The 26410-nt window shown below is 45.5% G+C and overlaps 1 protein-coding gene across 3 annotated transcripts; it reads left to right on the top strand.

Moving 5' to 3' along the window:
• The first annotated feature begins 3767 nt into the window (after positions 1–3767).
• Positions 3768–26410, top strand: LOC139753434 (uncharacterized). Of its 3 annotated transcripts, XM_071669937.1 has the most exons (18): positions 4086–4333; positions 5387–5477; positions 5615–5842; positions 6679–6777; positions 6943–7041; positions 7893–7991; positions 8158–8256; positions 9463–9561; positions 11151–11249; positions 11984–12082; positions 13427–13525; positions 14827–14889; positions 15131–15259; positions 15794–15907; positions 17197–17307; positions 19860–19970; positions 21695–21805; positions 23439–26410. In XM_071669937.1, exons 3-18 carry the CDS (start codon positions 5764–5766, stop codon positions 23564–23566), a joined length of 1638 nt encoding a protein of 545 aa, XP_071526038.1. In that variant the 5' UTR covers positions 4086–4333; positions 5387–5477; positions 5615–5763; the 3' UTR covers positions 23567–26410. The 3 variants fall into 3 exon arrangements, with proteins under 3 accessions (XP_071526039.1, XP_071526037.1, XP_071526038.1); XM_071669936.1 differs by lacking the exon at positions 5387–5477 and having other exon boundaries at positions 4084–4333; XM_071669938.1 differs by lacking the exons at positions 5387–5477; positions 6943–7041 and having other exon boundaries at positions 3768–4333.

The raw sequence follows: 26410 nt of genomic DNA on the forward strand, positions 1-26410 counted from the left end.
AACGTAGTCTATAGATGTCTTATTCCACATTCCGAATCAAGAACTCGCTACAGAGACACCTAGCGGGCTGCTACAATATAGAAAATGGATCATCAACATACTCCAACACTCTTTAGGCGACCACGTCAAAGAACTCACAAACACACTGTAACAAACTCCTCTCCGCGCCACTGATACTCTAAGCATAACCGAGATGGGGACGTCTAGAACACAAAGTACAGAGGTTCGAGACTATATAAGTGGTCCGGAATACACAGTGTGTTGCTGGCAAACCACTCACGAGAGACAGCTGTATTTCATATATTTCAGTCAGTCAGTCAGACTTGTCACGACTACTGTGTAAAACAAGTGTAAAAAGGGTAGGCATGTTTAACAGATTGGACGGTCCGATATGTTGTACGAAAAACGCCAATGACATCCGGGGAGAGAGAGAGAGAGAGAGAGAGAGAGAGAGAGAGAGAGAGAGAGAGAGAGAGAGAGAGAGAGAGAGAGAGAGAGAGAGAGAGAGAATATATACTATAAATGGAATCGATTATTTTCGCTTCCGGACCACTTTTAGGGATGCATCATGAACGATCAGCTCAGAAAGCACAACGAAATACTATGAAACTAACCCTCACAGAAGACAGTTTGTTGATTATGATAGATATAAGTAAATTGAAACTCATGCGAGACACTCTAGTGTCGAGGAGAAGTTCGATGTTGCTTGTGATGCAAGTTGTTGATGGGGTTGGAACAGAACACCAGGTCGCTCGTAAAGTACATAACATAAAAATAAGGAAACTAATGTAAGAGAGACAATAATGAAGGTCAATACCCAGATCAGTGAGGTTATACTAACGGTACAACACTCGAAAGACGAGACAACACAGCTAAGGTATTGCAAACCTTACAACTCTCAAGAGATGAAGAAGCAACACACCTAAAGGATCGACAACCTTATAAGGTCTACAAAAGGAGGAGAGCTGGAGCGCCGGTGGCTCAGCCACCTTGGGAGGCACCAAAGGATCCATGGCCAACCCCCAGGCGAACTGAAAAAGAAACCGATTGTAGATCCGACCCAGGGAGTTGCAAATCCTGCCCAGAGAGCTACAGATCCTACCTCGGGAGCTACAGATCCTACCCAGGGAGCGTTAGACTTTATTAGGGTCTTGGATCTAGCGTCATGGACGCGGATGAAAACAGTATCTCGTAAAGGTGATACAAGGAACCACTTATCCATAACGAGACGACTCATCAGTCGCGTCCACAATGGGAAATTCATGCTGAACGATTGGCTAAAGGACTGGAGACGCCTCGCTGCCTAAATGAAGGAAATGGAAGCAGACCGTGGACGGACATCACTATCACGCACTTATTAAAGGACAGCAGACTGAAATCTGTGTAAGATTATCGAGATGTTTTGTACAACCTTTGAAAATGGAAAATACAGTGCAGGGGACAGCCAATATCAGAACATTTTGATGCATTTATGTATAATGCTTTAACTAATGGCCCCGAACTGTTACTATAAAACCCACATGTGGACAGCAATTTGCCAAAATGCTCTTCGACAAGTGATGTCACTCCTTCTGTACAGGTACAATCTGGCTGACAGTTAATAAAGACAAGTGTTATTTACAGTGTTGGAAAGAATCGTGGTACGACTTATACACTGATGACACGTGTGTGACGAGAAGCTGAACCATACCGTAATATATACGCTTTGTTGTTATCTGAAGAGTAGGTTGAAGCAACACAAGGTCCCAGAATGCCAGATATAGCAACAGTGTAAAAGAACATTTGCCGCGTGACATGTTGTGGTGCATTAAGGTGACAACACACTCGGGAAGAGCGACGAATGCAACATTGTTTCTCGTTGAGGCGACTGACCTGATGCAAATTTATGGCGCACTTCATTCTACTTGTCATGACCAGCCTAGCTCGACTGCGGGAGGAGGGGAAGGAAGGAGGTTTGACCCGTCTCACGCCAAACGCAAAGACTTTCCCTCATTTTTTCTGTTGATCTGCTGAAATGTCTATCGAATTCAGAGAGAGAGAGAGAGAGAGAGAGAGAGAGAGAGAGAGAGAGAGAGAGAGAGAGAGAGAGAGAGAGAGAGAGAGAGAGGGTATGGACGATTTGAGGCTATGAACATATGACACTTTTGGCGCACCTACCCAGTATATACAGCCTAGCTCTGCCTCATGCACCACACAAACCACCAGGCTTCCGGAATGTGTCAGCACAGTCTAATGTTAGGCAGGAGAGTGATGTGTCTCACGTATTTTCACACCATGAACTTGCGGTTCACGGATGCTGATCACGGAAGTTTTACGTTTCACGTAAATTTAATGGTAGGAATGTACGTCCCCCTCACGCAATCTGGTCGAATCTATTTGAAGCTAGGCGTTTAAATCTCACGTATTCTTATTCTAGGATTTTTTTTTTCGTGCATTTTGATGACAGAGATTTGTTTATCACGCATTTTAGTCCAAAACATTACTCAAAGTCGGACGCAAAGCTTAAGAATCTATATCTCAGATGCTTTAATTCTAAGTACCTTATTCACGCATTTTGCTACTCGAAATTTACGTGCCACGCAACCTAATCCTAGAACTCGCTGCATATCTCACTCATATTAACGATAATTAACGTCACTCTAAAGTTCCTAAGAACTTGGGGAGTCACACAGATTGCACAGTTCTAGGAACTTTATCCTTCCCACGTAATTCCCTTACTCGGTACAGGCGCATCACTGACCCTAGTAATGTTACATGTGCGCATGACCGAGGGAATCCACGACCGCTTATGTCGATATCTGGTCATCTTAGTATCTAATGCCGTTGTCTCAATGCATCTGATGTCAATATATGTTACTCTTTCAGGAGAAAGTGCTGAAGGACAGATGCAATATAAGATTTCTTCTCATGCGTCTTGATATCCGATGATGAGTTAAATAAGTAACTGGAAATGAGTAGTATTTGGCATCATGTATTCGTCTGTTACCGTTTTTAAATTCCTTTGTCTCTCAGAGAAACGCTCCTCAGTGAGGAGATAACAACATATTTTCATGGTTGAACATATGGATAAACTGCGTGAAGAATACGTGTATAAAATCACCACCACTTAGTGTTGCGACGTGTAGGGAGCCGTGGCAACACTGTCACCAATGATAAACAATATGTTGCATGTCATGACGTCACTACTGAGGAGATAAGGAACACACAGTTACACTTGACACAATTGTGTTGCGGGAAATGCAAAAAAGAGAATGAATTACAGATTCAAAGTGTACGAAAACCGTAAGATAAAGTAGACGATGGAAGGTAGAAATGAGAAACAGATGAGGCTGGGGGGAAGATATGAGACACACGGTGTGGTGAAGAGCATGTGAGAGATGACCTTGACGATAGTGGTCGTGAGGAGGACGTAAGAGAGAGAAAAAAAAAAGCAACACGAAACACGACGATGCGTCCGACGCGGACCAACAACACCAACTCAAACATGTATCATGCATGCGTGCGTGCGTGTGCGTGTGTGTGTGTTTGTGTGTATGAGTGTGTGTTTGCGCTTGCGCGCCGGCAGCAGGCAAGCAACAGTCCTCGAGGTCTACGTCTTTTTCTTCTCGATCTGACGTGAACAGTGGCGGTACTCGGACTTCCCAGGGAGGAGGGAGGGATGTTTTTGGTCGTTTGGTCACTACCGTTATTTACACCGTCGTCAGAGATATACCACCACCTCCCTCCAGCATTCAGTCAGAACGCTCACCATCACTCCTCCCTCACCACCCTTCACCCTCACCCCCGCCACACACACACACACACACACACACACACGTAAGAACGAGAGATACGGCGCCACTAGTGTGAGATTCTCTTCCCATACACACACAAGAAATGTAATTACACACACGTGTATTCATGCACACGCTGTACATACGCAGTCCCAACACACACACACACACATACAGTCACATACACACTACCTACACTCACACACGAACTATACACGATGGAAATGCAACATACACGACTTATAGGGTGGGGAGTGACGCAGCTGCCTGGACTTACGAGTATAAATACACCTTCCGTGGGCCGGCGGATGTAGGCGGGAGGAGGCCAGGTGTCAGGGCGAGTCTCAGTGCCTGTCTGCTGGTGTGGAAGACACACACACACACACACACACACATACATACACACACACATACACACGCGCGCACACTCACACTACCCCATACCACACACCGCACATCCGGGTACGAGAGGAGTGCGCCGTGAGCACCTACGGCAACACAGGACGCCCACCTGTGCGCGAGATACGACAACCAGGCCTACGCCTCCTCACCACCGCTCAGTAAGTCCAGCTGTATGTATGTGGCTCATTGGCGGCTACAGGTATGTGCGTTTCTGCTTTTTTCGTGTGTGTGTGTGTGTGTGTGTGTGTGTGTGTGTGTGTGTGTGTGTGTGTGTGTGTGTGTGTGTGTAATTACCTGTTTGTTGAGTGCAGGGTGGAAGGTGGGTGGAGTTTTACACTGGCGGGACCTCATCTCTGAACCCTCCACCGTTCTGTAACCTTTTCAACTTCTGTATGCTGTCCACATTTACTGTATATATATATATATATATATATATATATATATATATATATATATATATATATATATATATATATATATATATATATATATATATATGTGTGTGTGTGTGTGTGTGTGTGTGTGTGTGTGTGTGTGTGTGTGTGTGTGTGTCTGTGTGTGTATGTGAGTGTGTGTGTGTGTGTGTGTGTGTGTGTGTGTGTGTGTGTGTGTGTGTGTGTATAACGTGTGTGCGTGTTTCTAAATTTCTGTAGTGGTAAATCCTGTGGAAACAAGTGCCGGCAGCTTCACATATATAGCTGAGCTCGTCTGCTCATACCAAGTCAAGTTTCCCGGCACGTCCAGGTTCGTAGTCTGGCACTGTGTCACGACCGTGAAGCCAGTGCCACCACGAGCCCCCCCTGACGCCCTCGCTTCCTCACCTGGCACACCCCACGGAGGCCCCTCACCCACCTACCACTGGGAGGGTAGGAGGCCTGGGTGTGGGATGAGGAAGGGCGCGGGTCCAGTGACCCGTCGTGGTTGGGCCTGGCAGCTACCTACAGTGCCTCAGTCTGTCATTATCTCTCTGTGTGAACACGATCGTAGAGGGACTTCCCAAGTGGTTCGATCTTGGCGTCCATATTTCTCCATAACTCCAATAGTCCCTTTTAAACATTGCCAGCACCGTCCATATCTGCCTCTTCTGTAGTCCACGCCCTACACGCAGCTGTAAAGCTACCAGCACGATCCTGAAGTTACCTGAAGAGCTCTGAAGTTATTCTATATCAGTAGTGAGGTTACTAGGTCAAGCTTATATTTATATGTTACAGTTTGAAGGTGTAAGCTGCGACCTCGTACAGCAAGAAGTTACATGTACTGAGGCTGCCTAGCCAATCCCACAGTTATTGCTCAACTTGAAAGGTGATTTCGACAGTTCTGAAGTTACTTGGTTAGCTCTAAAGTTCCCTAGTGAGTCCTGAAGTTACGTGGTTAATCATGATATCTGATCCTCCTTAAAGTTGCCTTTTTCTCCCTCAAGTTCCTTACTTGCCCACCAGGACGTCACAAGGACAGTGATGGAAACAGCCGAGAGATAACACGCAGAGTGTCTGCACATACCACGGGAGACCTAGCTCCCCAGGCGAGGCGAGCGAGTGAACCGAAGTGACGTGAGTGGACCCACCTCGAGCAACATACGTGGCTGACCATGTCCTCCCTGGTCCTGCTGGCAGCGGCGGCCCTGCTGACGATAACCGCCACTTCCCTCACCCTCGCAGCCACCAGAGGTATGTTCCACGAGTGTGTCCTCCGTTGCTCCTGCTTCTGTTGTGCCTCGCTCCCGTTGCGACAAGTGACCTGTGAAGCTGTTCTTCCTGTTAACTGGCGAGAGTGACTAGTTCTACATATGTGTAAGAGCCAATTGACCTAATATATCATCAAACGGTTCTGTGACATCGTCCAACTGGTAGTTGAAGGAACCAATCACAAGAGCAGTAGATTAACCTCATCTCACAGACTTGTTCAATCGTTTAATTGAGTTGCTATTTAGTGACTATCTATTACATAGGTGACTGACCCTATTTCACAGTTAGGTGAATGACGGCATACAATAGATAGTTGACTCATAGGTGTTAAACTGACTGGCCAGATACCAATACAAGTTGGTTGATCACGCCTTATACTTTCCTAAGTCATGTGGCCATTAACATCCAATGACTGGTTGAAGGTCTACATCCGACCAATTTAGTGATACCATTCCACCAAATCAAGCACCTCACCTCACTAGATGAGTGAACCCATCTTCTCAGTGGGGTAACTCCATTCCACATGGTGACTGACCTTGTGACATTACATTAGACTAAGCCTAGTATTCAAATGCTTTCACCTCCTCCTACTGTTCTGTAGGCTGAATGACCCTTTAACACTAAGTAACCCCGTTCCACATGAGTCCCACTTGCTTGAGGGAAATTTCGTCTCACCAGTTGAATGACCCCCAGACAACCAGTTTAATGACTCCATCCCACTAACTGAGTGGACCCCCAAAATACCAGTTTAATGACTGCACCCCACTAACTGAGTGCTCTCATCCCACTTAGTTGAGTGACTCGTCATTCTTCAACAGATGGTTTGTCGTTGATCGAGGCGGCGCGGAGTGGAGACATCGAGAAGGTGAAGATGCTGTTGGACGAAGGCGTGTCCGTTCGCTCCAGGGATTCCGCAGGTCGGTGGCTTAATTCCCTTTCCCCCCGCCCTCCTTCTTCTGTGTGTTCCTCGACATCCCCTTTAGTCCCTTTGAATCCACATCACTTGGTGAGAAATGTTCATTCTGTCGTATAAATCATCACGAAACCATGAGAGGTCGTGGCGTATAGTAGTTTGTGGACAGGTCAGACGGCGCTGCAGGTTGCTGCTAGACACGGGAGCCTGACGCTAGTGGGGGAACTCCTGGCTCGCAACGCTGACGCCTCCGCTACGGACGACTGGGGTAAGGCCACACTTGTCCTCTCTCACCCGACGTGGAGTGGTCTAAAATTTCGCCTGCTTCTCTCAACAGATCAGCCAGTACAATACATAGATTAGCATCATTCACACATCTTATAATTCATTGATCTTAGCTCGCTGTATGATTAACTACACTACCACCATTGCTTACATATTTTAGTATAGCGTTGGTAATTAGATGAAGGCTTGAATGCTTTCTTTAATCGCTTTAAGTTAGTATTTAACATACAGCTAACTGGGTGTATTTTTATTTTTCTTATATTCCTCAGAACTCTTGTTTTGTTCTCTGCCTTGTGTTGTTTTCAGCTTGTGTTGATAATTAACCTGAAACTCTCGTAAGCATTACCAAGTGTTTCCTTAAATCGTCACTTATGTGACGCCACAAGAATATACTGAGCCACCTCGCAACAAAGAATAGAAATCATACGGTAATATGATCCATAAGAAGTATCACGTTCAAAGTATATTTACACTTTGTGAAGATAACCGGGAATTATGTACTTCGTCGTTAGGGTAAGTGGGTTTAGTTGGTCTAGGGGCTTTGCCCATCTGGGTTGTTTAGGGTCAGTGGAAGTTAGTTAGATCGAGGCTCATAAGAATGAGTTCGGGATCTATGGGAGTCAGTCTGAGGTCAATGGGCATCACTTCGGGACCAGTGGAAGCTAGTTTGAGATCGATGGGACTTGGTTCAAAGCCAGTGTAACATCAGTTCGAGTTGGAGCGGTGGTAAGGGGGTGGCGGGTTGCGGGGTGAGTTCTCCCATCTAGTGAGGGTCAGGACATAAGGTAATACTCCGAGTGTTCCTCCTGTTTGACACCCTCTGTTCCTCCCTAGGTAAGACGCCCCTGCATGAAGCCGCCTGGTTCGGTCGTGAGGACGTGGTAGAAGCTTTGCTGGCCAAGGACGCAGACCTAAACGCCACCGACGGCATGGGTAAGTCACATCAGTCCATCCCGAGCTCCTTGATGGCCAGGCTGAGTAAGATGTATCAAACTCATTTGGATGACACTATGAGTGTGACGCCCCCACGGGAGTCACACGCATGAGTTGCGTAACTACGAGGCGTTCGTGAGCTATAGTCGCGTCTTGACGCCGACAGGTAAGATGGCTCTGCACGAGGCGGCGTGGGTCGGGCGTCCGGACGTCGTCAAGACTCTGTTGGCACATGACGCAGACATCACCGCCGTCGACCACAACGGTACCTCGGCTCTCCCTCTCCCAGTGGTACAGTGCTTCCCCTAACAGCCTAATGGGATACAGCTAATACAGTTGAGAGATGTGTCCGTTTGTAAGAGAGATTAACCTGACTTTGTAATCTATCCAGACAAAAGTTAAGACTTTGAGATATATATATATATATATATATATATATATATATATATATATATATATATATATATATATATATATATATATATATATATATATATATATATAACACTTGTTAATAAAGCTAAAAGTCTGTTGATATAATTACATAACCATTAATTCATAATATAGCTTATTAGTATTACTTACAGCCATTACTAACTAGTTAATTCTAGAAGCAAAGTGGCACACCAGTATGGTCATTCAGCCATGTATAGTGGTTCTTCTTTACCGACAGACTTCGAAAATGACTTTCATACAGACAGCAGTTCATCGTATAGCTTCGATCTGCGACTAAATCGAATGATTGCATTTCTAAATGATTATTAGCATAACTAACTTGCTATCTATCTACCTTCCTAGTTGACCGGTTATTTAGGTAACGGATGGATGGAGTTGAGTGATTGGAATATTTCCTCAGCTACTGAATCTTTGCCGCGTAGGTAGGACAGATATACCACTTTCCATACACCGTTTAAGATCATCTCAGTCAATTTTGGATCATCTCACACACACATAGTTTCAGATCAACTTCATCACCTAGTCTATCTGTACGGGTATATATGAAGCCAAGTACATCCTTATGGACGTGGGAAAACTAGTCTGTAGGCTAATACACAATGTCTGACTCCAGCAGCAACTACTTCTTTCTTACACCAGTTGCTGTCCCCAGTTCTAGTAAATGATTGCATTAACTACAGCTGCTTTTACGAAATATATTTAACCCCAGTAACTCCCCAAGGACTCTTAATTCTTCCAGTCTACCTCATATCCCATTAACTTACTTCACAGAAAACTTACCGTTCCTAACTTCATTAACTGCGTTCCTAACTTCATTAACTGCGTCTTTCCCTCTAACTACTCTTAAATCAAGTTCTTCCTACTGATTTCTAACTACCCGAAACTCCCTACTGACTGCACTTAATATCACTAACAAACCACTGAACTTCATACTTCTGATCTTAACCAGCTACACATGACCCCCAGTTAAGTACTGCAGGCACAGGTTAACAACTCGGTCCTCCTTCCTGCACAGGCCAGACGCCACTGCACTACGCTGCTGAGCTGCAGAAGGCGGAGGTGGTGAAGCTTCTGCTGGCCCACGGGGCCGACATTGAGACAAGGGATGAAGAAGGTACAGTCATCTACTGTTTTCACTTGGTCAATATCTCGTGTACTTCGGTTTTCACTGTGTATTTCAGTGTCTGGCTCACTGCTACACTGTATATATCAGTGTCTGGTTCATTGCTACTTTCATTTCTTTCTGTACTGTGCATACTATTTAAATGCTCTGTTCATTTGTTCACTGTTTTATTCGGTGTTTCTTGTACTTGTGTGTTCACTGTTTCACTGTCTAGATCACTGCTACTGTCACTATGTCTCTGGACTGTGTTTATTTCATGATCAACTGATCTCTTCACTTTTTTCACCGTTAAGTCCTTTTATCTCTTTCTGTTGCAGTGTATATATGTCACTGTTCAATGTTAGGTATTTTAGCTTCTTGTATTTTTCTTCATTCACACTGCACGTTGCAGTTCGTCTTATTAATCCCTTGAGCACAACGGTACGACCTTCGTACTCAAGGGCCGTACCGTCGTGGTCAGCGATCGTACCGTCATGTTCGAAGAATATGATGTGAGGTACGTGGCACTACAGACCGTACTGTTCATACCACGTACCTCACACTGTATTGATCATACCCCGTACCTCACATTGTACTGCTCATACCACGTACCTCAAACTGTGCTGATCATACCACGTACCTCAAACTGTACTGCTCATACCACGTACCTCAAACTGTACTGCTCATACCACGTACCTCAAACTGTACTGCTCATACCACGTACCTCAAACTGTACTGTTCATACCACGTACCTCAAACTGTATTGATCATACCACGTACCTCAAACTGTACTGCTCATACCACGTACCTCACACTGTTTAGATCATACCACGTACCTTAAACTGTACTGCTCATACCACGTACCTCACACTGTACTGCTCATACCACGTACCTCACACTGTACTGTTCATACCACGTACCTCAAACTGTACTGCTCATACCATGTACCTCACATTGTACTGCTCATACCACGTACCTCACACTGTACTGCTCATACCACGTACCTCACACTGTACTACTCATACCACGTACCTCAAACTGTACTGCTCATACCACGTACCTCAAACTGTACTGCTCATACCACGTACCTCAAACTGTACTGTTCATACCACGTACCTCAAACTGTATTGATCATACCACGTACCTCAAACTGTACTGCTCATACCACGTACCTCACACTGTTTAGATCATACCACGTACCTTAAACTGTACTGCTCATACCACGTACCTCACACTGTACTGCTCATACCACGTACCTCACACTGTACTGTTCATACCACGTACCTCAAACTGTACTGCTCATACCATGTACCTCACATTGTACTGCTCATACCACGTACCTCACACTGTACTGCTCATACCACGTACCTCACACTGTACTACTCATACCACGTACCTCACACTGTACTGCTCATACCACGTACCTCAAACTGTACTGCTCATACCACGTACCTCAAACTGTACTGCTCATACCACGTACCTCACACTGTACTGCTCATACCACGTACCTCAAACTGTACTGCTCATACCACGTACCTCAAACTGTACTGCTCATACCACGTACCTCAAACTGTACTGCTCATTGTAAACTGGTGTGGCAGGACTGACGGCCCTGCACTACGCCGCCTGGTTTGGTCGTCGGGAGGTGGTAGCTGTACTGCTTCGCAACGGTGTCCACGTTAACGCTAAGGATAACAGAAGTAAGTGACTTAGTAGTAGTAGTAGTAGCAGTAGCAGTACAAATGACGTAGTAGTCGTAGTAGTAGTAGTAGTAGTAGTAGTAGTAGTAGTAGTAGTAGTAGCAGCAGTAGTACAAATGACGTAGTAGTAGTAGTAGTAGTAGCAGCAGCAGCAGTAGTACAAATGACGTAGTAGTAGTAGTAATAGTAGTAGTAGTAGTAGTAGTAGTAGTAGTAGTAGTAGTAGCAGTATTAGTAGTAATAGTAGTAGTATAGTACAAATGAAAATGATACTGATGATGATAATGATAGTAATGATAAAAGAACTTATCAAAGGAATCCGCTGTGAAAAGGCTAAAATAAGAAAAATACAGAAAATACATATAACAATAAATAGGGAGATATTCTACACATATACGACCACAAAGGCTAAGTTTAATATAAAGTCTGTTAATTACACAATCTTAAAGTCTGTTAATTACACAATCTTAAAGTCTATTAATCACAGTTTTCACAATGGTTAGGAAGTGGCCCTAATCATAGTGGTCTGTACAGAGTCGTATGGCCGTGATTTAGTTGTGGTGATGAACTGTACCTTTGGGACGAGGGATCTCTAGTGGTAGGAGGTAAAGGTGACGAGAGTAGTGTAGGAGTGCCATCCCAAACTGTGTGGATATTGATCCCTATTTGCGTGTTACTGGGAGAGAGAGAGAGAGTTTCTCTACACTCGTGTTGTCGCCCTCTTTCTCCTACAGATCAGACGCCCCTGCATTACGCCGCGGAGCACAACGAGCTGGGAGTGGCCAAGATGTTGCTGGAGCGCGGGGCCGACCTGGCCGCCGCCGACACCTCGGGTGGGTTGCGATCGAAGGGAGAGAGAGAGAGAGAGAGAGAGAGAGAGAGAGAGAGAGAGAGAGAGAGAGAGAGAGAGAGAGAGAGAGAGAGAGAGAGAGAGAGATGGAGGGAACACAGTGATGATACGTCAGCGTAGGAAGCCTTAAGTTGATCCATATACTGCCTTTCTCGTCTTGATCTACCCATTTTCGTCCCTTCTTGGGAATCCCCAGTGAACAGACCCACTGTATCTAATGTATTTATATCAAACTCTCATCCGATCAAGTCCCTCTCGAGTATTCAGGTAAGGAATCAACCTTCATTGACTCGAAACACATTTGATTTTCATCTCATACAAGACGCAGGGAGGCGTGACCTCTGCACCGACGGCTCGAGGCAAACACAGCCAACCAATTAAACAATCCTGACTCACTTCGGAGGAGCGTGTGTCTCCCTTGGACCAACCGCTCGCCTATTCATGAACTGACATGACCTCCATAGGTCAAAGCCAACCTCCGAAAATATCAAAGGTTGGTGTTTCCCTTCTGGTATCGCCCCGATTAGAGGTCAGAGGGACTGACCTCATCCCGCTGCTATAAACCTTTGATACCATGTTACCAGTTTGGGCACCGGGTGGGAAATGTATGTACTCTTACCATTCATTGTCCTCTGAAAATACCGCCAAGGCAGGTTACGGATATATTGGGAAACTCGGGCATCAGAAGCGAACGCCACATCCATGGTTAATCGTCCATATAACTGGGAATCCGGATGTGAGGTGCGGATAATTGAGTTTCAGTAGAAGTCTTGGTCTGCGGACCGGGGTCGGCGACATTGGATGACCTCCTTCACTTGTGGTGTGTGTGTGTGTGTGGATGTGGGTCAATGGGCCTCAAATGCTCATACAGACTAATACGAGTTAGACTCCAGCGTTATCTGGGCAAGCCCTCCCTATACCCAGACGGGAAGTACCATTAATATACCTCCCTGGTCAGTGGCTGCCAGCCGTGTACTACGACCTACCCACAGTGAGAAAGAGAGAGAGAGAGAGAGAGAGAGAGAGAGAGAGAGAGAGAGAGAGAGAGAGAGAGAGAGAGAGAGAGAGAGAGAGAGAGATGTGTGTATAATTACAGAAAACCTAATTACCTCTGTGCTGTGTGTGGGGGTGGGAGTTCCACACTCGTGGGAGACCCATCTCTTGAACATTACCCATTATCTTCCAGCTTTTTAAACTTCTGTATGCTCGCCACACATTACCAGTCCCATGATAAAATCTATTCCATTTATCAAGTCCTCTTATAAGGTAAAAGTTTTTCTTCATATCCTCCTGTGTCCACTGTCCTCAAACACCATTTTCTCGGCAGGCAACACAGCGTTACACCTGGCCGCTCGGGGCAAGAAACTCAGTATGGTCGAAGCGCTGCTGCTTTACTGTCCAGACTTGTCCCTCCAGAACTTCCAAGGTAAAGTCCAACAACCAGTCGTATGAAACAACCTATACATTGCTCGACTGTTACGGGTGGATCAGAACCACCATGAAATCACGGATGCCTTCAACCCCGGTGGAGTTAAAGGTGACAGCAACTTGAGCTGTGGACCGAATAATGCATCATGTGTGTGTGTGTGTGTGTGTGTGTGTGTTTTTGTGTGTGTGTGTGTGACTGCGGATTTGTGACTTACAGAATACCCCATAAGTCCGTCAGTCTCACCAGCAACATCTAGGCAACCTCATTATCATGTGATAATCCTCTAGGTCTTGTATGTATGACGCGCTGCTTCACTTCACTCTCGGAACTGTTTCGATTACTGTCTCACTCGCATGCTGGATAACCCTCTATAATCTTTTTTTCATTATCTTTTATCACTGGTCTTTCTCAGTGGATGACAGGTGTAGGTCCACTGTAAGAGGATTTTCCCACTGTGGAATGCTGAAAGACGACCTCTGATTCTAGGGAGACTCATGAAAAAAAAGTTTATCACTCCTGGTATGTGGTAGAGTCGGTCTATTGTTCCATCTGAGAAACAGCTCAGGAAATTACTCTCAACTCCCCAATCATCATTAGACTAAATCATCCACTGTTTGTAGAGTTACCTTGTGTCCAGCTGGGTAAAGTTAGGTGACAATACACAAGTCGACAACGTCCAATTCCACAACGCTTGGTCGCTAATACATCTCTGTCAATCGACACAGTGAACGAAATGCCTCAGTGTAAACAATGTAATGTTTAAAAACATTAGTTTCTATGAGGGAAAAAAATCGTCAGCGAGAAATATTTGGAATTTACTCGTTGCTGATACTACTTGCTTGTGGCACGTGGGTGTGAGGCGGCCCGGGTGGCGAGGTGAACACACGTTAAGGTGAGGTAGGTGACACATCTGCCCCAACCATCCACCTCAACATGTGTGCCAACTGGTCCTCCTCACGAACACGAACGCGCCTCATTAACGACGGTGACTTTCTCCTATAATTTCCTCATGATAATTACCTCATGAAAGTGCTCTTTGTTTTTACATCTTATCTCACCTTCGTCAGTAAGTCAGAACAGCACTGCCTCTTCCAGTAGAATGACTGACGACATTCAAAACACCCATACAACTGGGACCTCTGGGGTATGTTGCCGAGGGCCACCAGCGGACCACTGAGAAGTGTTGTTGTCAGCATTCCCCAGCAGTTTCCCCACGCAGCTCTCGACACGTAGATGTATTTAAGAAATCACTATGGTCCTTTCTTAACAAATCAACCATATATTTATCTCCCTTAAAGGCATGACGGCAGCAGACGTTGCTAAGGAGAAGGGCATGACTGACATGGCCACATTGATTGAAGGTGAGGACCATTCACAGTCTCATACAAAGATGAGATTTGTTGATCTATCTTGTGGTAGATGATACCTAGTGGCACTTAGAAAGTAAGGTTAGAATTTATTGATGATCTATTTGGTGATTAATAATATCTAGCAACACTTAGAAAGTCAGGATTCAATTGGTTGAAGATCAACTTTGTGATATACCTGGTAATAATAGACGAGAGAGGTTGTGACTGTACAGTAATATGGGGTGTGTTACAGGCCAGATGAACACCCCGTGTGGCATGGAGGGGACTCCGTGCAGTGGTGAGCGAGGCATCCGTGTGGCTCCTCTGCGCAGACTGACCTGCCAAGCCTCTTGGACGGCCTCCTTCCCACCCTCTGTCTACGGTAAGTAAACACTCCCTCTGTAAGGTCCCTGGGAGGATAACGAAGCAGTAATTTACAGAAGATATAGGTGAATTATTGCCAATATGCCGTAGATGATAGACTTTGTGGTCTGTTGTACAGTAGGATACACTTGTGAGAGTGTGTGACAAATTGTTAATGAAATGCAAGGAGAGAGAGAGAGAGAGAGAGAGAGAGAGAGAGAGAGAGAGAGAGAGAGAGAGAGAGAGAGAGAGAGAGAGAGAGAGAGAGAGAGAGAGAGAGAGAGTAGCTACCTTAGCAGATTATGCAGCCCAGGCCGACGAGAGAGATTGGGAAGAATGAATTTGTTAAATACGAGTGAAAAGAAAAAAAGAAAATAAGTATCAATAAGAGACACATAATGAGAGACTGAGAAGAGAATCTTAGCTAGGACCATTTTTCCATTTATTTCTGACGATATCTATGAATAGTTGATAATTCCTTTTTTTTTTGTATATTCTTTTCGTCTCTGAAGCCGTGCCTGGCGGTGCTCTAGCGCGTTCCACTCTGTTCCAGACTGTCGAATCTCCGGGCAGGTGTTCCGACATGGCTCCAGCTGGCACGACGGATGTCAGAACCACAGATGTGTTCGTGGGCAGGTGTGGCGGGAACAAGCGGTAGATGATACGTGTGAGTACACCTAACACGTTCTACCGCTAAACCACATATAAGTTAGGAGTACAGCCTGGGTCGATGGCGCTGGGAGGTCTCTATAGTGTATGCCTGTCCCACTACACTGCCACAGGACTAGGGAGTGAAAACTTGGTATAATACGGTGGTCTTCACATCCATAAGACCCTAGTCTTATCAGTTCACATAGCTGCAAACACAGCGAACATTCTTCTTCTCGAGTAACACCTGACTACGAAAGGGATAAGAGACCCTGAGACCTTTGCCCTTACAGAGAAATGATATCCACTGTTATTTCACCAGTTTCCTCCTACGAAAGGGCCTGTGTTGGTGATAAGAGACCCTGCCTTTACAGACGAATGATATCCATTGTTATTTCACCAGTTTCTTACTACGAAAGGGCCTGTGTTGGGGATAAGAGACCCTGCCTTTACAGACAAATGATATCCACTGTTATGTCACCAGTTTCCTACGATGAAGTGAGGGTATACGTGTGTGTGTGTGTGTGTGACGACCTGGGATCGTTATGTCACTAGATATACTCAGGATGTTGTGAACGTTTCAATCGAGAGTTCCTTCCTCAGGCAGAGGGAGGGAGGGAGGAAGCCATCCACGGCTTTGCATCCTCCGGTATAGGGTCATCAGCATCATCATCATCATCATCAGTGATCCATCACTGGTGAGAATAGATCAATAATGTTAGTGTCAGTCTTAGGGTAAATAGAGACCTTTCATTGTTTCTAATCTCAAGTGTATATATTTTCTCTTTGAAACTGTATTACACAGAGGCATCATCATCAACAGTGATCCATCACTGGTGAGAATAGATCGATAATGTTAGTGTAAACCTTAGGGTAAATAGAGACCTTTCATTGTTTCTAATCTCAAGTATATACATTTTCTCTTTGAAACTGTATTAGTACACTGAGCTTAAACGACTGATCTTGTTCCTAGTGTGATGTATGTGATATAAACTAGTAATGAAACACTCTAATATACCATTATATATATACTGAACTTCAGGATATACGACAAAATGATTAGTAGTCAACATCATGTGAGAAAAGGAGCATTAAAGTATGTACATTTAATTCAAGTTACCCTATTTCATGCAAATACCAGATTCGAAAACCAATATCAAGGCGAATACTACATATAGCTTAATATATCTGTCCCTTTATTAACATATAGGATTAGAATATATCCCCTTCTCTGTTATGAGCATCAAGTCTTATCACTTCAGTGAGCTTTGTTCCTATTGTGTGTCTGAGTTTGTCTCTCCCGGGCAGGTTGCCGGGCGGAGGGTGTTGTGTACCCTGAAGGAGCCACCTGGACCCAGGGGTGTCTACACCTGCAGTGCCACGCCGGCCAACCCCACACCTTGGCTGTTCTCAAGTCATGTAGGTGCTCGACGTCACATGAGCTGCTGTGTACCTCCTCCCTCCACCATTCTCCTTCCCTGTAAGCTAACAGTAGGTAGGAGGTGTCGTCAGGACAGCGAACATTGACCTAAGGCTGGGAGTGATCGTGGTTCTATTCAATTCGGGATGAAAAGTTATCAGCGCTTGATGCGAGGGGAAGAAGTAAAGAAAAAGAAGAAAGGAATGAGTAAAGACTACGCATTCTCACGAATAAACGCTAGAATTTCATGCCACTGTTTGTGGAACGTGACATTTATTCGTCTAGGGATGAAAAGAAAATACTCGCCCCCCCAACTCAAGCCTATAAGAGAAGTGGTAGAGATGAACATGGAGTCTGTGGTGTTCACAGCGCCCTCCTCTTGCATGCTGCGGCACTCAGACAGACAATGAATCAGTAATGGGAAGCAGACGTGTGGCTGTCTACCTCCGTCTGCCCTTGAGTGGAAGCTTTCCAGGGTTTCATGAATATCAGAAGACACTTTTAGTGTTGTATTGCATAATCGTAACTAACGTACTGTATCAAAAAGAGTCTCCTTTTTTTGGTTATAGGAATTTTGTCGCTAAATACTATACTATTTCTTTGGTCATTGACATTGTTGCTTCCTGGCCACTTGACGAAGTGTGTGGGGACATCAGTGTGACAATCTGATGATGAAGTCGAGAATTTTAGAGTCTTCTACGATCTCAAACTAGCTGCGTCCACTTGCATCACATTAGTCTCACCCACCTACACCCTCAAACTAGCCTCACCCACCTACATCATGAACCACTTACACCCGCTACCTGCTTTTCATAATCCTCAGGTCTTCACACTCCCTCTCACTGGCTCCTTTCCTTTTCCTTCTTTTTTACCTTCGATATTCCTTTTATCACAGTCACCTTCCTCTCTTATAGCCCCCCACGGGAGAACGACCTTGAAAGCACCCATGAATGATATCTGTGTGTGTGTGTGTGTGTGTGTGTGTGTGTGTGTGTGTGTGAGTGTGTGTGTGTTTGTGAGTGTGTGTGTTTGTGAGTGCGTTTCGGAGCTGTGAGTGCGTTTGGCCACCAGGTGTGTAGGAGTGGCCGGAGGTGGAGGGAGACGGATGTCGCTAGTTAGTACGTCTGTTGTGGTGGTGGCAGTGGTGAGCCTGGCCACTCAGGGTGGGGGGTGGGCCTCTCTCTCTCTCTCTCTCTCTCTCTCTCTCTCTCTCTCTCTCTCTCTCTCTCTCTCTCTCTCTCTCTCTCTCTCTCTCTCTCTCTCTCTCTCTCTCGCCCTCCTGCCTCCCACCACCCACCCACCTGCCACGCTGTGGTGGCTCAGGCAATGTCACACGAGGAAAAGTAAAGCACATGACGAAATACGAGACGTCATCGCATCAAGCCTTAAGCTTGATGCGATGGCACGTCCACACTCGAATCACACGACAAGACGAAACTCTTGGACGAGAATTTACCTCTCTTCCGTAGTCCGTCCATAACGCAAGGGTTCGACCATCATCGAAGTAGTGAAGTCTTAGGTGAAATATTTGAAGTTTGAAGACCTTAAATACGTGATGTACACGAATGGATGCTCTACATGACCATGGTTTTGGAGGCGATACATCTGTTGTTCCTTGTCTCGCGTGTCAACAACCCTAGAGCTGAAGGTTTGCCGTGAGGACCCCCGAAACGATGGCTGCCGGCCAACGATTCTCACTTTTGCTATATTTCTGGGTGTCGGACCCGCGAGGAATGCAAGTGTGTTAGAGATCACAGAGTAGTATTACTTGCCTTCATGCTTGTTCATTGGTTTATATAGCGTCATGTCATCATGATCTTCCGAACCTGCTCACGAGGATAAAGAGAATTTTTGTTATCAAAACAAAACGACGAATTCAGGGGTTTGAGTTCGCTCGCTGGGTTTGATTGTTTATCAATTACCATCACAAGCCTCCGGCTTCTCCTACAAGACACTGGTGTTCATGCTTCCGTCTGTAGTCCTCTGAGTGAGGTGTCTCTGGTAACATTTCACCGTGTAGTCTCAGGAACAGATGAATGGATCGTGGGATGAGGTGAGGGGGGTCTGGATGGACCATCACGGGTGAGGGGTGATGTTTGCTGTCGTCACCTCACACCACTTCGTACCTCCTCATGTAGATCAGTGACCTCCCAGTCCCTCCTGATGCATCTAGGGTCTTTGTCCGTGTTAGCCTCACCACCACCAGCAAGCCACCAGGGACCTGGTAAAGTAATGGAACGACTTTACCAGTTAGTCTGATGACGAAGTCCTTCTCGAAGCTCGTTTGACCTTCGTCTTTATAGAATCAATGTCTCTACGTTTATGGGTGTCTGATATTACCATTCTTTCAGGTTTATTAACCTCATGTCATAACTTTGTATCATGCAAGTATAACAGCAGTGCAATATATATATATATATATATATATATATATATATATATATATATATATATATATATATATATATATATATATATATATATATATATATATATATATATATATATATATATATATATGACGTTTGCGTGTGTGTGTGTGTTTGTGCAGGTTGCTTGGCGGGCGACGAGGCATACGGAGATGGCGATACATGGGACCAGGGCTGCCACCAGTGGGTGTGTAACGCAGGCACCGCTGCCACCACTGCTGTCCTGCCCACCTGTGAGTACTATGGTCTCTCTCTCTCTCTCTCTCTCTCTCTCTCTCTCTCTCTCTCTCTCTCTCTCTCTCTCTCTCTCTCTCTCTCTCAACACCTGTTTCTCGCCGCATCATCTGCCACACCTCTCTCTTACCTGTAAGCACTAGAGCTTCGCCTATCTCACTTGTCTTTTCAAGCTACACCGCTTTCGTGAGTGTTCCGTTTCACTTATCTACGTCCGTCACCTTTTTTTTTTCCCACCACTTTTCTCATATGCCTCACCTGTCACACCTTTTTACGTCACATCTCATTACTACTTCTCTGTGGCCTGTTGTACCGTTCCTGTTGTTCTGCGTGTTTGCTTCTGTTGCAATTCATGGCCCTTAATAATCTGTGTCACCTGCTTCCTTTGTGTCTAGGTAAACATCACGTCATCACTTACATCTGTTTACTTCTTCGTCATCTGTTGTAGCTGTTTGCATGTGTCACTCATCTCACCTGTCTACATCTGTGTCCTCTGTCACCCTCTTTTCCACTCTTATGTAGCCTCTTTACACATTTATTCTTTCGTGGACACGTCTACATCTGCCAGCATATGAGTCAGCATCACCATCTTTTATCATCGATCACACCTGTTTTTCTGTGTCATATACACCATCTGACTACATATGTGTCGTCTGTGTCACACTTTCACCTCTTTGTAACCTGCTACACTTGTTTCCTCTAGTCTGGGGCTGTCTAGGCGCTTCCCAAATATGTTGTTTATATAAAAAAGCCATAGAATATGACCCGAAACAACACCCTAGATGACTCACACCAACAGATGAACCTGCAATGATAATGACCCGGTGTGAATATGAATACCAGATGGTGAAGGGTCTGCCTGTTGTGTGTATGAAAGTGATTAGAAAGCTTTAGTGATTACGAGGTCATTAGAACCATCATAGGATATTGAGTAGCTGGTCTTCCACGATAGGATGGAGGCCGAGGTATCAACAGGGAGGCTCACAAGACAGTGCTGGAGCCCAGGCGATAGGACCTTGGCTGGGAAAGACATCAGACGTGGCGAGGAACACGAGTCTTGGGGCATTAGCATGACGCTGGGGAGCGAGGGACGAGCTGAGGGGGGGAATGAATGCCTTATGATCTGAGGAGATGGAGATTTGGGTCCGAGATGGATGGATGAGGTTCTGATGAGAGAGAGAGAGAGAAAGAGAGAGAGAGAGAGAGAGAGAGAGAGAGAGAGAGAGAGAGAGAGAGAGAGAGAGAGAGAGAGAGAGAGAGAGAGAGAGAGAGAGAGAGAGAGAGAGGCAGGCCAGGGTCAGGATGGTGAACGGCGAGAAAACATATGGCTGTCTCAGCCACGGGAGAACAGAGAGAACGACATTGCCAACAGATAGACAGGGTGATAGACACACAGAGAAATAACAGACCACACGAAGATGTAAAATTCTTATCAGTTCCTTTGCTTCGTGAGAATACATCTAGCGCAACGTTCCCTTCTCAGGCCAGGACCCTTTCTGTATGTGTACTGAACCTTTTAACGCGTACGCAAGGCCAAGGTGCGAAAGAGCATGTAGAGTGAGGTATCAGGTACGTGTAAGATGTTGTGGGGTGAGTGTGGAAAATAGGGGTATGGGGTGGGATGGGAAAGGAAAGGAAAAGAAGAGAAGGGAAGGGAAGAGAGAGGTGGGAGGAAGGGGTTGTCATGTTCCATCACCTCGACCCTGATCACTCTGGTTTTCAGGTTGTCATGTGAAGGACGAGGTGTACGTGAACGGTGCGCACTGGTCAACTGGCTGTCTGGAGGTGTCATGTGAGGCGGGTCAGGTCCACCAGCTCGCGTTGGTCAGCGTCTGTAAGTATGCACTATGGTCTACGTCTGTGGGTATGTACCATGGTCCACGAATGTGAATATATACTGTGGTCCACGTCTGTTAGCATATATCATAGACCACGCCTGTGAGTATACACCAAAGACCACGTCTGTAAGTATACACCATAAACCACTTCTGTAAGTATACACCATAGACCACGTCTGTAAGTATACACCACAGACCACGTCTGTAAGTATACACCACAAACCACGTCTGTAAACATACACCATAGACCACGTCTGTAAGTATACACCACAAACCACGTCTGTAAGCATACACCATAGACCACGTCTGTAAGCATACACCATAGACCACATCTGTAAGTATACACCACAAACCACGTCTGTAAGTATACACCATAGTCCACGTCTGTAAGTATACACCATAGTCCACGTCTGTAAGTATACACCATAATCCACGTCTGCAACTATACACCATAGTCCACGTCTGTAAGTATACACCACAAACCACGTCTGTAAGTATACACCACAAACCACGTCTGTAAGTATACACCATAGTCCACGTCTGCAACTATACACCATAGTCCACGTCTGTAAGTATACACCATAGTCCACGTCTGTAAGTATACACCATAGTCCATGTCTGTAAGTATAGACCATGGTACACATCTATAAATACGACATAAACACGCGTCTACCACTAGACTCAGAGAGCAGTGTTGCCTGTGTTGTCATATACACATATTTTATAATACATTACTGAGAATAACATAACTCAGTAATCCAAACATGGGGCGTGGAGGTCTCGAGACCAGTGTGACACCAGACTGATCCACTCGAGAGATGACCTCCTGCCTCTCCTCCTCCTTCTAATCTAACTGACGCACTTGGTTCAGCCATTTCTTTTTCAAAGTCAGAGATTTAAAAGGACAAAATCATATATTAACCACCTGTAATGCTGTATTTCCCATTTTCAAGGCAAGAATGCCTTTGTATTATGAATTCTGCATCAAGTTGTGCTTCTGTTTGCGTTGTGAAATATATTTCTGAAGTCTTACAAAATAATATTACACGAATTGCTTACCTCCACCTGAATAACCTTCCAAAAATGTATCAAGGGTTGAAGTATTTATCTTGTACCGTTGCCCAGGAAGAGGCTGTCCATTCATTATCATTTTAACTAACGGTAATTAAAAGATATTATTGTATAAGAGTTAACGAAGACATTCTGCTGTTGGTTCTTAATCATATGGTAGATCTGTATGTGTAAATCGAATCAGGACCTGCATGAATTAGGAGGACAGTCAACTGTGGCAATGTAAAGGTGTCAGAAAATCCCCTTCTTTGAAATATTGTGAAAATCAAGGTTTTTTCTTCCCTCTGCACTCAGGCCCGTGGAAAGCTTGAGTGCGCCATCTACAAATCATCCTTTCCTAATTCTGTAATATCGTGGATACCGTAAATGCTGGAGCCACTGCAAGTAATCTGTAATACTATAAAACTCTGGCATACACGTATTTCGTAAATGCCAGGATGGCCTTTTTATCTGTTTGATTTGAATGTGGTTAAGATGTGCGGGTGAAGGTGCACGGGTGATGACGCCCGAGTGGCCCTCCTGCAGGAGTACTGACACTGAGATGCTTGGTGGTTTCAGGCAAGGTGCTCATCCTGACGGTGGTGCTAGCGGTGGCGGGCGGCGTGGTCTCCATCGTGCTGGGGATCCTCCTCGTCCGCACCAGGAGGACCCATTCCATCGTCAAGAAGTGGGGTGTCGCATCCTGAAGTAACCCACGCTAATACTGGAACAAAATATTGGTCCTCTTATCACACTCGAACGTCGAATGAGGAGATGATCCGTCTGATTGCTTACGCCATGGACGTCGCAGCAAAAACCCTCTGCCAAAACCCAGCTGAAGAAGAAAAACGTCCACAGGAAATGTTGTTTTCAACGTTGTGACACATCCACACATTACGATCAAACGTTATGCCTGTATAAGCTTAAGGAAAACGTAGCAGATACAGAATACCAAGAGAAATTTTCAAGCACACACGGGATATCCTGATCGAACCAGATCATTTTTTGAGACGGACTGCGCGATCAGGTTAGAGAGGAAGAGGTGCGACAACATTTACACTTGGAGAAGCAAGATCATAATACAGCCACACTGATAGACAGACCCAGGGACAGAGAACAAACTTCAAGAAAAAGACAAGAACATAGAGAGGAGACGGAGAGTTGATACGAATACACGGGGTCTATATGGAGAGATACTCGCGTACAAGAGACAAGAGATACTACAGTCACCATAGAGAGAATATCTGTGAATAAAGCTTAAAAACACATGGTAAATAAACATATGCACGGGGGGAAAACAAGTATATGAACTCCATCAGTCGGAGGTGCATCACACCAAAACAGATTATAACATATTCAGGGAGACAGTTATGGAGACGGACAAATAAGGCTGGCGGTAAGATGGACAGAATCAGACAGACAAATAAAAGCACAAACATAGACTCCAGTCCAGAGGCCATGGCATACTAGAGGACTGGTGGACCTTGAACGTAAACAACACATCACTTGAAGTTAGTGTTGAGACGCTGAGCATGTCTGTTGTCCCTCACCCGGCTCCTCCCACACACAACCTCCGCCTCAACACATCTCCTTATACAACATCCCTTCTCCCTCACCACACACCCAGATACAATACTCCTTGTGCCTCACCACACGTCCCAATACAACACCCCTTCCTTCTGCCTCACCACACACCAGTACAACACCCCATCTCCCTTGCCACACTTCCCAGTACAACACAGCGTCTACTTCAACACACGTCCCCTTCTACTTCAACACACGGACAGTACAACACCTCTCCTCCCTCACCACACGTCCCAGTACTACATCTGTTTTCCCCTCACCACTCCTCCCCGTACTACATACCCTCTGCCTTAGCACACATCCTAATGGTCTACCCTCTGACTCCGTGTGGACTCTGTTAAATACTCTGATTTCACACAACCTTTAACCCAAGGGCTTAATTGACCTTCACATCACCCTTGATCTCACGTGTCTCATGACACGTGGCAACCTCCGGCTTGGCGTGCCCTGTGGACACGACGCACATCCTCTGATCTCATACACAGACCAAGCGTTCCGGGAGTGTGTGTGTGAGTGTGTGTGTGTGTATGTGTGGAGCTTAGGAGTGTGAGGGGCTCAGGGTGTGCCGGGTCAGGGTGAAGGAGGAATCGAGAATGTGTGAACTCGGGGGGGATGTTTTGAGCCAGGGAGACTTGGGTGTTGAGATGAGTGAGTGAGAAATGTGTGTGGTAAGTTTTCCAGGCTTTTCACATCCTTTGACCTCCACACATCACAGACACAGCACATACCCCTTCTACCACACTCCTCTGACACCACGCACGTATCCTGATACTCTACATACCAACTAAAAACACAATCCCCAAACCTCACGTACTCTTACACCGCAATAAACCAGTCACACACACTAACGCCACACTCACATCCTTACACCAACATCCCTAGTCTCACACACACTAAGAACATACTCCTCTAACCTCACTGACACTAACGAACGCTCCTCTAACCTCACAACGACACCACGCCCTCATTGAACTTAACTGCACTTAACTCTTCCTATCCTGACCTAACCCATCCGAACCTCAGGTTCCCTTTGGTCAACCTCACTCGATATCCACAAAATCTTGTATCTCGATCATCTCTGACACCTGACCCCTCCTCACGTCCTGAGCCTTCAGAACTCTGTCTCTTTAAAACACACCCTGATTCCTTAGACCCCTGACACCTACATAGCTCCTGACCCTACAAAAACCCTAAGAAATCCCTAACTCTACATATCCCAGACTTTACACACACACACACACACACACACACACACACACACACACACACACACACACACACACACACACACATCCCCTCAACTGGTGTATTCCCTGACACCAAATACCTCCTGACGCCTCATACAGATTATAGGATCATACATCCAGACTCCGTGTGTCCTGCAGAGCCTCATATGAGGTCCCGTACTATCAGGGGATGTTCCGTGGCAGCTACGGACGACCCTCCACCTCACACAACAGGTAACCCTTAGCCAGCGACCATGTAATGCTGCTGCTGCTGCTGGGACACGGTCGCCAGTCATCCTCCACGCACCACCAGCTGTGTTTACCTCTTCTCGTTGCCATGGCGACGTTCCCGCCCTGACGTCATGGGCTGGAGGCAACGCTCTGACGATGTGGAATTAGTAAAACGATAGGAATATTGTGTGGTGGGGAAAGCACCACTGGTTGGACCACGTCTGATCTCCTATTAACGTCAACTCTCTGTGACAGACCTGGGTAAGCTGTGGAGCTCTTGTATCGTAGATACAGATGGGAGTTAAAAGATATCTATTCTGTAAATATCCAGAAAGTGACTTACTGATTGGTGTTTAGTTTATTTACATTCTTCTTCCTTGTGTGATTCGAGTGTTCATTTACGTAACAAAAATCTTCTGTTAGAGGTTTTACTAAGGATGCCATAGTTTGTGAGGTTCCTTTGATCAGACGATGATGTTGTGGAAAAAAAATATAAAAAGATGTACGAGA

Source organism: Panulirus ornatus, chromosome 14, assembly GCF_036320965.1.
Source record: "Panulirus ornatus isolate Po-2019 chromosome 14, ASM3632096v1, whole genome shotgun sequence".
Taxonomy (NCBI): Eukaryota; Metazoa; Arthropoda; class Malacostraca; order Decapoda; family Palinuridae; genus Panulirus; species Panulirus ornatus.

Excerpts from the sequence above, each read along its gene's own strand:
- LOC139753434 (XM_071669936.1), top strand. The coding sequence starts at position 5,764 with ATGTCCTCCCTGGTCCTGCTGGCAGCGGCGGCCCTGCTGACGATAACC. Across the intron at positions 5,843-6,678 it reads CACCCTCGCAGCCACCAGAG|ATGGTTTGTCGTTGATCGAG; the intron begins GTATGTTCCACG and ends ATTCTTCAACAG. Across the intron at positions 7,992-8,157 it reads AAACGCCACCGACGGCATGG|GTAAGATGGCTCTGCACGAG; the intron begins GTAAGTCACATC and ends TGACGCCGACAG.